The 13960-nt window shown below is 37.2% G+C and overlaps 2 protein-coding genes across 2 annotated transcripts; one reads left to right on the plus strand and one right to left on the minus strand.

Annotated features, from left to right (window-relative positions):
* Positions 1 to 352: 352 nt before the first annotated feature.
* septin4a (septin 4a) lies at positions 353 to 7033 on the minus strand. Its single transcript, XM_033978666.2, has 13 exons — positions 6988 to 7033; positions 6799 to 6821; positions 5408 to 5785; positions 5184 to 5280; positions 4914 to 5000; positions 4708 to 4831; positions 4482 to 4616; positions 3796 to 3913; positions 3616 to 3717; positions 3317 to 3413; positions 2630 to 2792; positions 711 to 810; positions 353 to 622 (listed from the first exon to the last, which is right to left on the minus strand). Exons 1-13 carry the CDS (start codon positions 7031 to 7033, stop codon positions 551 to 553), a joined length of 1542 nt encoding a protein of 513 aa, XP_033834557.1. The 3' UTR covers positions 353 to 550.
* Positions 7034 to 10070: 3037 nt separating this feature from the next.
* LOC117381629 (olfactory receptor 1500-like) lies at positions 10071 to 11048 on the plus strand. The gene has a single exon (XM_033978620.2). The coding sequence runs from the start codon at positions 10071 to 10073 to the stop codon at positions 11046 to 11048; it is 978 nt and encodes a 325-aa protein (XP_033834511.1).
* Positions 11049 to 13960: the final 2912 nt, after the last annotated feature.

Raw genomic sequence — 13960 nt, forward strand, 5'->3', positions numbered from 1 at the left:
AAAGATCATTCAAAGCACAACACAAGATTATAATAAAACAGTATATAAAATGTACAATCTCATACAAAAAAATACAAAGTGATCACATATTCTGTCCACTAGGTGGCAGTATATCACTTTACAAAGATTGTTTTTCATCCATGTGACTTCTAAGAATTCAAATTGATTTAATTTAATCTGTCTCATGACAGTGATTCAGTTTGGAAGTTGTTTTGGGCACTGGCTGTGTCCATTGAATAGTTTTAATTAGGTCAAACATAAAACTAGGACACTAGGACATTTTATTTTATCTTAGGTGTATGTTCTTTTACAGCAGCAGAAGTAGGTACAGTGGCATTTTTTGTGTTTTTTTGCATTTCATATGGAATTCATCTGATTTTTGGATGGGAATATCTATTCTCAGTTTACTAACTTTTGACTCAGTTTGTAATTTTCTTCTCATCTTGACTCCTGGTACAAAGTGGGTCATAAAAAAAATCTTGAATATAAAAATTTGATGATCTTTCTGATGCTGTCGTGTTTCCTTTCTCTCACAGAGAACACAGTGTGTTCAGCATCCTCCCTTTTGACTGCTCTGCATCTGCTCCTGGATCCTCTCCAGTACCTCCTGCATCCTCCTCAGCTTGAGTCACACACATGGACAAATAAACATGGGTCACGATATAATCTGTGGTGAATTGGTCAGTACATTAGTAAGACAATGAACCCACCTCTTCATCTTTCTCAAATATCAGTCGCTCTGTTTCAGGGTCAATGCCTAAAGGTAGAGGGAGCTCTGCCAGGCTTCCATCACGATGCTTCTCCCGTAAACTACAGACAAATGAAGTACATTAGAAAATCAAATGTGCTCACAGAAGTTCAAAAATAGTATAACATAACATTTTCCTCGGTAAACACATGCTATAATAAGTTTGTTAGAACCTGGTATTTTAGAGCAAACACTTCAACTACACATTGGGTGTTTTAATCTTTGGAAAACATAGCTAAAAAATAAAGATTAGGCCCAGCCTATAAGCAGACTAAGCAGCTGCTTAGAGCCCCGAGGCCACCAGAGGGCCCCAAGAGCACATACATTTATATTGAAAATAATGATTGGAAAGTTTTTTTTCTGAAAACTAAATGTCACTCGGGTGTTTATATTAGTCTAAATATCCCTCTTAAACAATTATATGTGTTTTATTTCCAGTAGCTAGACATGTGCTGCCTACATTTGTTTTTGAGTCAGGCAGCTACATGTTTACACCGGTGTGAAGGACCCCTCCCCTCCAGGTGCACTGTGGGAGCGCTGAGGCGGCAGAGGGACATTTGAATGGGTGTTTCACGAACTAAAAGACTAAAGTTAGTGAAGTTCCGTTTATCTAAAGTACGGGACAAAGCATGAAGAGCCCAGAGGAAGATCGTTTTTGGGGACAGGACTTTTCAGAGAAGACTCGACACCATTTTACATCAGTGGACCTGCAGATACATAACTGTGCAGAGAAGATATATATCAGAGCAGCAGAGGACAACAGGTGAGTCTGTTTCTTACACCCGCTGGTTGTGGTTGTGGTATTGTCCTTTTGTCTCTAAAAATCTGATGATGTGAGTGTAGCTGCTGAACGAAAGAACGACCCATGAACTCGTGAATGCTCATATAGGGAAGCACCGACATCTACTTCATTTTGAAAACTCGCCGATACTGAGTGAAAATACAGTTTCCAGACATTATTTTTTACTGGTGTTTGATTACAGTAGTAAAACTAATACATTTTTTTTAGAGTACAGCCTACTTTTTCATCTTAGAATTCTTATCTACTGAAATCTTTGAGGTTAGGTATAACCTAACTGCTAACAGGCTAACTGCTAACGCGCCACTGTTAGCATAACAGTGACTGTTGTGTTACTTTTACCACGGCCAAACTTTGACCAATACGGACATGTTATACGTCTTTTTAAAGCTCTAAATCCGCTCTATTCAGTCGCTAAATTGTCAATTATCAAATACAATAAGTTACACTGCAGCACAAGCAAATTAACGCCCGCGCCAAGTAGCAACATTAGCATGCTACTATTGTAAACAGAACTGCACTTGTGATCTGTGAGCTATACAAACCTTCTGAGTTCTAAATATTTGTATATTTCACGTGACAGTCACATGCGATTACAGCTGCGCTGAATGTGCGGCTTTATGCAGAGCACTGCGCAACAAAAAACTACTTTGTACTTCCTGAGTGATATGATTTTTAAGTAAGTGTACCTTTGCTTAAGTACATCATTTGGCTACTCTATCCAATTCTGCATTTTATGGCATAAAGAATTGATAAATGTAAGCCCACTTTAGACAACTGGCACACATTAAAATGCACCAGAAACCAAGACAAATTTTTCCAGAATTTTAAAATTTTATTGGCAGACTCCCCTTCCTTACATGTTTATACTGTTGTACTTCTAGAATTTAGAATACCATTAGAATTTCCAGTCTTTTTATAAATGGTTTTGATGATGTCTTAATTTTGTCAAGAATGAATATGTGACACTGAAGTGGTGAGGGCCCCCAAGGGCAAATTCAGCTTAAGGCCCCCTAAAGACTGGGGCCCTGCATACATACTTGTTTATGTCTTAAGTCCCCCCTTGTCCTGTCCCGTTGTACCTGCGCTGCCTCTCCTGCACCACCATGCGGGTCATGCTCTGGATGCACTGGGCCCTGTAGTTCTCGTAGTGGGAGTCTCTAGTCACGTCCTTCAGGTCCTGCATGTGAGTCCGCACCAACATGTTCCTGAGCAGCAGGAAGTCCGAGTGCACTGGGTTCTCCACTCCAGAGACAAATGAACACATTTCACTCAGGTTTATTCTAAAGTAATTCTAAATATATGAAACAGTGTCATAAGAAATGCATCATATTTCATATCGTATCCTCCACCAAAACTTGATCAGGTTATGTTTCAAAGTTAGTCAAGTCATATCAAATTGCTGATTCTTGAAAAATAAATCATATTTACAAATCATACTGGGAAATAAATCTGTTTTCTATCTTGGCCGGTATGACTTAGATTTTTTTTTTTTTTTTTTTTTTTTTTTTTTGCAGTGATTTTTGTGCATCTCCAAATGTTACTATCAAATGTTTAGCTCTCAAGTCAAAACTGTAGTATCAATTGCAGTGGTGAAAACAGAGGACACTACATAGACCATGATCCTTTGCTCTGTTCTGGTGGAGCCAGCATGTTTTTTCTTTATCTTTTAAAACAAGGCTTATGTGGCAATGAATTACAACAGTACTGTACCAATAAGTACGATGAGATTAATATTGTGAAAATGAAGTAATTTAAAATGCTAATACCTTCAACCACTCCCCAAGGATAAAGACGCCCTCTGACCCTGCGACCCTTGCTCTCCACTTGAATGTTACTCCCAATGATAGCAAATGGGATGCTGTCCTAAAGAGAGAGACAAGCAGAGGGATGGTTAGTTTTAACTTGGAACATTTTCAGGTTAAGATCATTTTGCTTTTGAGAGAATTTATTTCAAGGAAAAAAAAGATTATGTAATGTTATTAAAATATTTCAACACAAACAAATCTATCCTATTAATAGCTTCAAATTGTACAAAAGTGTGTTATACAAACTAAAGTTCCAAAACCTTGAGAATTTGGTCTTGTCTTTTCATATCCTCTTCTTCATCTGAATCGTACTCAAGAAATTGGTAGATATTGATACCAAACTGCTTGATCTCCTCTCTGATCTGAAATACATGAACAAAAACACATTTTAGAGGGACTTGAATTTTAATATATATTTATTTTGCAGGCCATTTTCTCACCTTCTGCTTCTTCTTTTGCCTCTCTGCTGCTGTGAGGCTGTCGGCTTTGGCCAGAATTGGGATAAAGTTGACCTTTTCATGTAACGCCTTCATGCACTGGACGTCAATGGGACGAAGCCTGATGGAATGAAATGTTAAAATATGACCTTAACCACGTCATCATTGGCCTTTGTTAATACTGTTCAACTTATTAACAGAATAACAAAATATCACTTTTATCAGATTATAAACAAAAGATTTATCTGTCACAATTTAAATTAGTTTAGATAAACAGGGTTTTCATTCACTCATCAATAACGTGCCCACCGATCTTTGATCCAGCATTTCACAACTTTTTTCCCATTATTTCACACTGACACAAAATGAATTTTGAATGGCTGAAAATCTTACATTCCAGCAAAGAAAACCTTTTAAGCTCATTTTGTAACAGTGTTGTGTGAGTGAATGTTGGTGGTTGGAGAGGCAGATGGTGCAGATTGGCTGCGCCACTTTTGTCAATTTACCCCAGGGCAGCTGTGGCTACAATAGTATCTTATCACCACTAAGTGTGGAGTGAATGAAAAATGCACTGTAAAATGCTTTGAGTGTCTTGAACGGCATTGTATAAAGCCAATGCATTATTTATATAAAAATATGAAAGTTTCATGTTTTTATGTTTGGTTTTATTATTTCATATGCATATGTACCCGTGTCCGTAGGGTGAGATGAAGTACAGACAGCAGTGCACTCTGTTGTCCTGAATGTTCCTCCGGTTTAGACCGCTCTCATCTCTGAAGTACTGCTCAAACTGCTGGTCGATGTAGTCCTCAAGGTGCTTCCAACTAAAAACACACAATTTTAGACAACATTAAAAGAAAAAGAGGGGAGACTGAGATGAGATGTCCTGAGTCTATTCTAGGAAGATGCTATTACCTTTCTGTGTTATTGACAGCGTCGCCAAACCCCGGTGTGTCTACAATGGTGAGCTTTAGCTTGACGCCCTTTTCCTCTATACTGACAGTGTGTTTGACTATGTCCACTGTTTGACTGATGCGCTCTGTAGACACATACATATATATAATTATAATCACATTGTGTCAATGATAAATATATATTATGATCAACCTAGATGCATTCACCTTCAGCATTAGGGACCTTTCTCTCCTTGTACATATCAGTGAGGAACAAGCTGTTGATGAGAGTGGATTTACCCAGACCAGACTCCCCTGTTGGCCAAAAGAAAGTCTGTTAAAGACTTATACTGAACTAAAATATAGTTGCGATATATAGTACATTTTCAAATCATGACTCACAGTGCTAACAGGTTTAAAACGACAGGATATTTTGATGTTTGCATGTTTGAATAATAGTCATGTTGCAGTATGATGAGTTGTAGCACATGTACTTACCAGCCACCATGACAGTGAAGGTAAAGCCCTTTTTAACAGTTTTCCTGTGAACCTGGTTTGGAAGAGTTGCAAACCCCACATACTCTCTGTCCTGATCCTGCACAGAGAAACACTGTAAGTAAACACAATTCCAACAAGATGAAACAAGACACGAGATTTGGTCTTGTGGGACGAGATTTTGTCTCATCCCTATATAATATAAAAAAGAATCTAACAAAACTAACCTCTGGCGAGTCGTATGGGTCAAAGCGTCCCCAGGGGCTGCGTGGTCTTGAGGAGGGACTGAGGGGAGAGTCCAGAGACCCATGAGAAACCAGCTGCCTTCTGAATCCAGGACTAAATTCTGCATCCGACCCGGATCTGCTGGGCTTGCTTGGGACCACTGGAGACCCTGACAAGATAAGAGGAGCAGGCCGGACCAAACTGGGGGTCCCGGGCTGGCTGGAGCATCTTCCATTTATCGCCTCTGCCCCGTAGTTTATCACTGAGGTGGGGTTGTGTGGAATTGATTGCACATCCTCAGAAAGACCAGATGGGGGCAGGTCTCTCATGGCAAAAGGACACTGGACGTCATCTTGGTTTGAAATGGACAGACTGGACAACTGTGATGGAGAGAAAGAATGTACAGTACGGATCAAAGGCGAGGAATAACCCCAACAAAGATAAATCCAGTGTAATCTTGGTTAATCCTGCGACACAAGAGTAAACTCAGAGAAAACACACAGAGAAATAGTAGTTTGTTTGTTTTAAAAAACGTACAAATCAATGATGTAGTATGCAATAATTTTACAAAGTTGATCTAAAATTTAAAGGTTACATAATGTTAGCCTCATAGCATAATTGACTGTCATTTTTTAAGGCCTTGACGAAAACATAAAACAAAACAAACACATTTGAATAAGATAACTGAGTGTAAAACTGATTCTGATGCAATGGGCTGTTATACTGTGAGGCTGGCGATATGTGGTATGAAAAAAACACAATATGAATACCATTTTTGACAGATCGTAAACATAAAACAAATGACTACCATGCTCACTGCAACGCATTATATGTGTTTAACTAAAACAAGTGTTTCAAGAAGCTACAACACAATGCAGTAGCCCATATGCTTTCATACAGTTGACTTTTCTCTAACTTGTGATCTCATTACACCCTCCTAGACACCTGAACCAATCTGTTAAGCAGAGAGACACAGCGTAGACAGGCCGGTTCAGCATTTACAGGCACAAAAGAGTTATTTTTGAATTATAATATAGCCTCTGCTGTTCAACTCTGCATAAAAACATCAAAATACAGTATGATAATGTGCAGTTTACCACATAGTTCACCATTAGCCATTAAGAAGTTTTCATAAATTTGTGGAAAAAAAAGTTATTCCTTCAGATTTTAGGAAGCACTAAACCATCTAATGTGGTCTAAACGTGCACATTGTATGATATAATGTAGGTTCCTCTGGTGTTTCCTCCATCTGTCACCTTTATTTACCCATAAGGCTTTGCAGCAGGCTTAACCCAGACGTCTAATGCTCTAGTGGGGGGTGGGGGCTTTACAGTCTCAAACAAATACAATCTATTTCAAAATGTTTACAACACAAAGTTCATATGTGTCCTACCTCCTTTTCTGAAAGAGTTGCAGCTTGTTACAAAGAGAAAAGTGAACAGAAATAATAATTAAAACGTCAATTAAAAGTAAGCGAAGATAAATAACAAACAAGTAGCACCAACAAATAAAGCACAGGTGGCTCTGCTTTAACATAAAATGATGGGGATGATGTTCAACAGGCTCTAACTGCGTGCCTTACCTTTCTTGTTGTTTCTAAAGCGCACCGGAGAAGACATGTGCTCCATAATGTTTCTCAGAATAAGCGCGTAAAATAAGATGTCAACAACTTTAAGAACATAAAAAAAAAAACATTAAAAGCAGCAGGGGAAGACACAGGGTTATGGTGGACCGGGAGAAAGACAGGTCAGTGGAACAAGCGCGTCCCTCTGCGCGTGTTCTGGGTCAACACAGAGCGCGTGAAGGGACAGGACAAGGATGGACACGAGGGGGCGCTGCTGTCTTATGTAAGCCAGTTGTTTCACTACTACAACAGATATTTCAATATTGGGTTAACATATATTTATTATTCAGCAGTTGTATAGGACTAGTGGGTAAATTGTATAGGACTAATGGGTAAAAATAACGTAAATCTAAAGCCACATCATAATTTTTCCTCTTGCCTCATTGACTCTAAAGCAGTTAATCACCCTCGTACTGAGAAAAGAAGAGTAGTTAGTTAAACCTAAACTACAAACTGGACTCACTACACATTTTGGCTTTTGGTTGTCATCTGAGGACTCTGCAGTATCATGTATTCTGCTGGAGAAGTGGCATCAGAGTAGCTTCAGTCAAAATTAAACTTTTTTTCTTTTCTTTTTCCAAACCCAACTTTGAAGTAACTCAGTAATTTCGTGTAGTATATTGAGTCACATTCCCTCCGGAACAATTAGTGTGTTCATGTTCATCACAACAGTCTGTCCCTTTGAGGCTTGCACTGAAAACAGACAGGACGTCCCCCTGGGAGGATGTCAGCTAACACTAGTTATCAACATCAACATTACAGAGGCTTTGACAACAGAATATCAGAATAACTTTACTACATACCTATAGTGTTCATTATGTAACAGCCTAATCTTTATTGTAGCAGACTAGTCTTTTGTATAAATGCTATTCCAATACTGAAATTTGAAAATGAATAGCCATAAAGAGAATCACATTGATATAGCACTGCAGCAAAGTCAGTGCACTCTTACAACTTAGATAAATAAGTTGGGAGATGATTAGTCCATGAAATGAACTGTAAAACTGACTGTAAAAGAGTGTAGAATTTCGTCTCTTTCCTGTGATAATTTTTTTGTAATCTTTAAATATATGTTCATTACGCAGAGCAGAACAGGGTCACTGCACATACAGAACATCAGACCATGCCACACACAGGTTTCTTCCTCTATATGCAAATTAAAAATGATACATTGTCATAAAGTGATCAATATGGACAAATGCAGTTTAAAATGTCTGTATAATAAAGACTTTGTGTTTTCATTGAGGATATCACCATCTCAGGTTTCTCACTGGGGATTTATTTAAGCTGTTACACCTACAGGGACGTGAATTCATTAATTTGGTCACAAAACCTTAATAAGAGAACCTCGAGGGTCTATTAGAACGTGTCCAGAGATTTCACAGGTCTCCTATTGCAGTTAATTCAATAAACGCCAGCCACCGAAAAATGTAATACAATATGATCTGCTGATTGTACATTGGAAACTGCACCACACAATCAAACTAAGTTAATATGTCCATACATTTTAGGCACAAACAAATGAGTTAATAAATAGAATACTGTATAACAATTAAAAACAGCACACAGGCAGTCAGTGAATGCATCATACTGAGAGATGTGTCATGCATGTGTTTAGGTACATAGTAATAAGTCGGTAACAGTAGTGTGATGCCTGTCTGTACAGTGTGTATTTTCTTGAGCACAACTACTAAGAAAACTGGCAAACTCCATCCAGCTGCCTCAACATTTGTGCCTGTGCACACACCACAAATACAACAAATCAATGAATACACGTATTTTGGTACACATGCAAGTATCTATCATGAAAGAACTTTTTTTTTATTCGTCTTAATTTGACTGTACAATGTGATGAACTATGACATCAAATGTTGCAGTGGTTGGCATTTCATATTATTTAGTTAGTACTGTGTTAATTTACACATGTTTAAAAGAAACAGAGAGCTACAAAAGATTCAGTTTCTCATTATAGATGTCATTTCCAGGTCTTCTGACCCTGAAAACAAAGAGCATTGATCATTTTGTAACTCATAATGGATAACATAGGGTGGGCCAAGATAGTTTCCTGAACTGTGTGACACACTTTGACTGAGACACTAGTGAAAGTTTTCTCAGTATTTTGAGTCATTGTGTCATGTCTGGATTCCCAAAGTGAAGTGACTGTAACTAAGCTGTGTCATCATGAGCACAAACAGCTCATTATGAGGCCATCAAGAGACTCCCTATGAACCTACACCAGGGAACAGGCTCCTGAGGGCCACCCACACAAACAACAGCATCAAACACACACCTCAACTGTACTGTGGATCCACTGCTGGACCAGAGAAAGGGCCCACTCAACTCAAGGCTCCAAGGCCACAAAATAGGAACACAAATGTGTGTCCATAAAAAGTGAAAATATTACACATTAGACATTTAACTGATCAAGCCACCTTCATTAAAACACTCAGAAACCGCAGTGGGTCAGTGATACCATTACATACTGATGTCCAGAGCAGCACTGGCTACAGTAGTAGCTCACCATTAAATTTGAGTGTAAAGACCAGATATTCATTTTATTGATACTGCAAGATAAATAGCTTATATTAATACATATATATTTTTTTTAAATAAAAAATAAGATATGTAAGGATTAAATAATTAAATGTTTTGCAGTCTTACTGAAGCGCAGTGTGATTAGTGATCTACTGGCCTCACCTTTGGACACTCTCTTTAAGTCATCATGGTATTATTCATCCACTCCCCAACAGACCTAAACTAATCAATTATATTCAGTCAAATAGGCTAGGGTTAAGGCCTTTCACTGAAATGTTTCCATTGTCCAGCCCCTTTTGAAAATCCTCATACATGTATGTAATTATGAATAATAATGACCAAAGTTGTTATTTCATTGGGTGACACAGATTTGTTAAATAATTATTCTCTTAAATAGACTCTTGACCATTGGACCATCCTGAGATGAGGACTTCATCGTTTCTCGCTGCTCCTCTTCATCCTCTCTAACTCACTACTATACTGTACATTTATGTGTAATATTTACAATGGACTCATTTAATTCTGCTTTGGGCAAAAATATCACATTTGTGCGTCCACCTTTTTTCATCATACGAGGTTTCATTGGTATCCCAAATGTGAAATATTACTATGTATTTCTATTTTTTGTCTTTGTCTTTTCTATTATTGGAAATGCATTTGTGATGCTTCTTATACTTATGGATCATAACCTACAGACTCCAAAATACATTGCAGTTTTTAATCTTGCCTTGTGTGATTTGCTCCAAATCTGTGCATTAGTCCCAAAACTTCTCGACTTATTTCTGTTCAACCACAATCGTATCGCTTACAATGAGTGCATGACGTTTTTGTTTTTCTGTTACACTTGCCTTTCCATGGAGGCCTTGAACTTAGTTGCTCTTTCCTACGACAGACTTATTGCTATAATTTCACCGCTGCACTATACAACCAGAGTCACTCACAAGTTTATGTCCACATTAATTGCATTTTTATGGATTTTTGTTGTACTTGTTGTGTTAATTACAGTTGGTCTCCTGACAAGAGTTTCATTTTGTGATTCTTTAATTATAAAAAGTTATTTTTGTGATCACGGCCAGCTGTATATACTTGGTTGCAATGACACATTTCCAAATTGGGCTATAGCCAGTCTGCTAATTGTACTTATTCTGTGGTTTCCTCTTGCATTCATTTTAGCGAGTTATATCCGAATAAGTATTGCACTGGCCAAGATAGCAACAAATCAAGAACGAGTAAAAGCATTTAAAACTTGCTCTGCACATCTTTCCCTTGTGGCGATTTATTTTGTACCTGTTTTAACCACTTTTACAATAGGTTCAGCTTTAGATCCAAATGTTCGGATCATAAACCTTTCACTAACATCAGTGGTGCCACCTCTGTTGAATCCTGTCATATATGTGCTACAGACGCAAGAAATCAAAGACTCTATAAAGAAACTTATCAAAGTAAAAAGACAAAAGGCCATTACATTGAGGGCAGTCAAGTGAAGAAACCGCATTAAATAATTCATTAATGGAAGAATATTAGATCTTTAAAGTGCATATATTGTATTCAAAGTCCTGTTTTTTTGTCATTTTGAGTAAAATTTGATCCTTTTATGCAAGGCCATGTTTGAACAGTTCTATGTTGTCATATATGAAATGTGATTATAATAATGAAAATCAATGAGCAACCTGATCTCATTTGTCATATAAATAATAAACAAATGCACTGTAGGGCCTTGGTGATGTTAATGGTGTACTCTTAAAAACAAAAAACAACACACTGTTTAATATTTTTTTCATATTTTGTAAACATTTTTGTCTATCCAAATTTGTCCATCAGAATCATATTATGTTCACAACAGTCTGTCAGGTCCCTTTTGAGGCTATGAAGGCTATGACAATGCAATATCCTAACTTTACTATATACTTATAGCGTGTTTTTTTTAAATTTATTTATTATGTGACAGTGTAACTTTTATTGTAACAGACTAGACTAATGTGAACAAATGAAGTTTCAAGTGTCTCCATAATATAAGCTTTGTATTTTGATTGAGGATATCACCATGTTTCTGACGTTTCTCACTGAAGACTTATTTTACCTGTTTCAATTACAGGGATGTGAATTCATGAATTTGGTCACAAAGCCTCAATAAGAAAATCCCAGGGGTCTATAAGAATCTGTCCAGAGATTTCACAAGTCTTTTATTGCAGTTAATCTCTCATAGACATGGTTCTAAAGTTGGGAAAACAATGCGTCAGAAGTGCAATGTATAAGAGTTCATGTAGAACATCTTGTAAACATGAAAGAAATGATCAGAGGTCATGTAACGTGCTGACATCAGTATTACTAATAAACCGAATTCCCAAGTATCAAATCCCAGTCAAACTCAAATAAGGCTATTATCTCTGAGGAGCTCCTTTTGTCTGATATGCAAAACTTCAAGACAAGGAAGGGACTGGGAATGATGTATATGAATATACATAGTATCATATCTAAATTAGATTATAATAAAATCTTGGCAGATCAAACAGACCCAGATATATTTTCTGAAACCTGGAAATCAAATAAAATAAATGATAAGGAAAGCAATTTAGAAAATTCTCAAATTTAGACTGGTAATCTAAAGGAGGTGCTGTTGCCATTTATGTTAGAGATCACCTGTCTGTGGGCCGTCTATTCTCTTGCTCAAAGCCTATATGTTTTGAATATCTGTCTCTGTCCGTGTTAGTTATGTAATGATCCTGATCAAAACTTGGCTATTGCTGGTATTTATTGTGCATCTTCAGTACCTAAAAATGCTCTTAATGATCTATTCATAATACTTTCTAAACTGGAAAATTATGTGGTCCTAATAATGGGTGATATAAATATTTACAGAGTCTAAAACTTTGAAAGATTTATGCAGTGGCCTAAATTTCACACAATTCATTTTTATTCCGAGCAGGCCTGACCCTAGAACTTTAACTAAAGGCACACTCATTGATGTAATCTTAACATACAAACCCCATCAGTATGAAGGAAATGGTGCTGTCCGATTGAATGTATTCAAAATACAAATGTGAAAAAGACACATCTCTTTATAAAGGACGTCTTAATCCACTTTACTCCATAGACCCAAAGAAGTCCATGGGAGATGATGACCTTGATCCGAAACTCCTATTACCAGCGGCCTCATACTTAATTCAACCTCCATTACATATTCACAATTTTAACAATTAAAATGACAGTTATAATAGGAATTATGGAAAATTACACATGTTTTGCCTTTACATAAGGGAGGGACAACTAAAAATGTAAAACATTTCCCGGGCAATATCTAAATTACCTTGTCTTGCAAAAGTTTTAGAAAAATTTGTTTCAAATCAAGTTACAGTTTATCTAAATAATGCTCCATTTTGAAGTATTATCAGTTGAGTTTCAGAAAAGGGCACTGGAAGCGCAAAAGTCTGAAATGACATTTTCACAGCCCTTGATAACAAACAAGATTTTGTAGCTTTGTTTATTGATTTAACTAAAGTTTTTGATCCAGTGGATCATGGAGTCTTCTTGAAGCATCTGAAGCAGATTGGATTTGACAATGCTACATGTAATTGGTTCCAAAATCAGAACCCAGACAGTGGTAGCCAATGGGTTTAAATCAAATTTTCTAACTTTAAGTAAAGGAGTGCCCCAAGGCTCCATTATGGGCCCCCTACATTTTACTATATATATATATATATATATATATATATATATATATATATATATATATATATATATATATATATATATATATATATATATATATATATATATGTTCATATTCTAATAGAATATATTCTATTCTATTCTATTATATTATATGAAACAAAAATTCTCACCCTCAGCAGGTGGCCTCATCCTTTTTTCCATGCTCGGGACCTCTGCCAGAGGCCTGGGAGCTCGAGGGTTCTGCGCAGTATCTTTGCTGTTCCTAGTACTGTGAGATGTCTAATGTTTTTCCTGGGATCATCCTTCAGTTTGGGGGTCACTGCCAGACCTTCTCCAGCTCTTCTTTAAGCCCCTAGTATTTCTCTACTTTTACATGTTCCTTTTTCCTGATGTTCCCATCACTTGTTACTGAAAGTAATACTTCAGAATAGAAGAAAAGTCTAACACTTGTCTTTTTGGGTAAACAGCGCATCGAGAACAGAGTTTTCTTGACACTCTCTCAAGTCATTGGTAGGATTTCTTAATATCAGTCACTTCAGTTATGTTCCGGTGGTACATCCCATGCAGGGGCTTATCCTCCCATGATGGTACCTCCAGCACCTCTTCCTTTGCACTCCATCGTTTGAGACATTCGTTGAGCATCTGTTGGGGCCTTGTCCTTGATGTACTTATGGATCTTGGATGTTTCATCCTGGACAGTGTGTTTCATAGTCACTAGTACTTG

This window comes from Periophthalmus magnuspinnatus, chromosome 14 (genome assembly GCF_009829125.3).
Source record: "Periophthalmus magnuspinnatus isolate fPerMag1 chromosome 14, fPerMag1.2.pri, whole genome shotgun sequence".
NCBI lineage: Eukaryota > Metazoa > Chordata > Actinopteri > Gobiiformes > Gobiidae > Periophthalmus > Periophthalmus magnuspinnatus.

Coding starts and splice junctions, on each gene's coding strand:
- septin4a (XM_033978666.2), bottom strand. CDS start 7,033: ATGGAGCACATGTCTTCTCCGGTGCGCTTTAGAAACAACAAGAAAG. Junction 6,822..6,987: donor CTTTAGAAACAACAAGAAAG/GTAAGGCACGCA, acceptor CTTTGTAACAAG/CTGCAACTCTTTCAGAAAAG. Junction 4,832..4,913: donor AAAGGTCCCTAATGCTGAAG/GTGAATGCATCT, acceptor ATGTGTCTACAG/AGCGCATCAGTCAAACAGTG.
- LOC117381629 (XM_033978620.2), top strand. CDS start 10,071: ATGGACTCATTTAATTCTGCTTTGGGCAAAAATATCACATTTGTGCGT.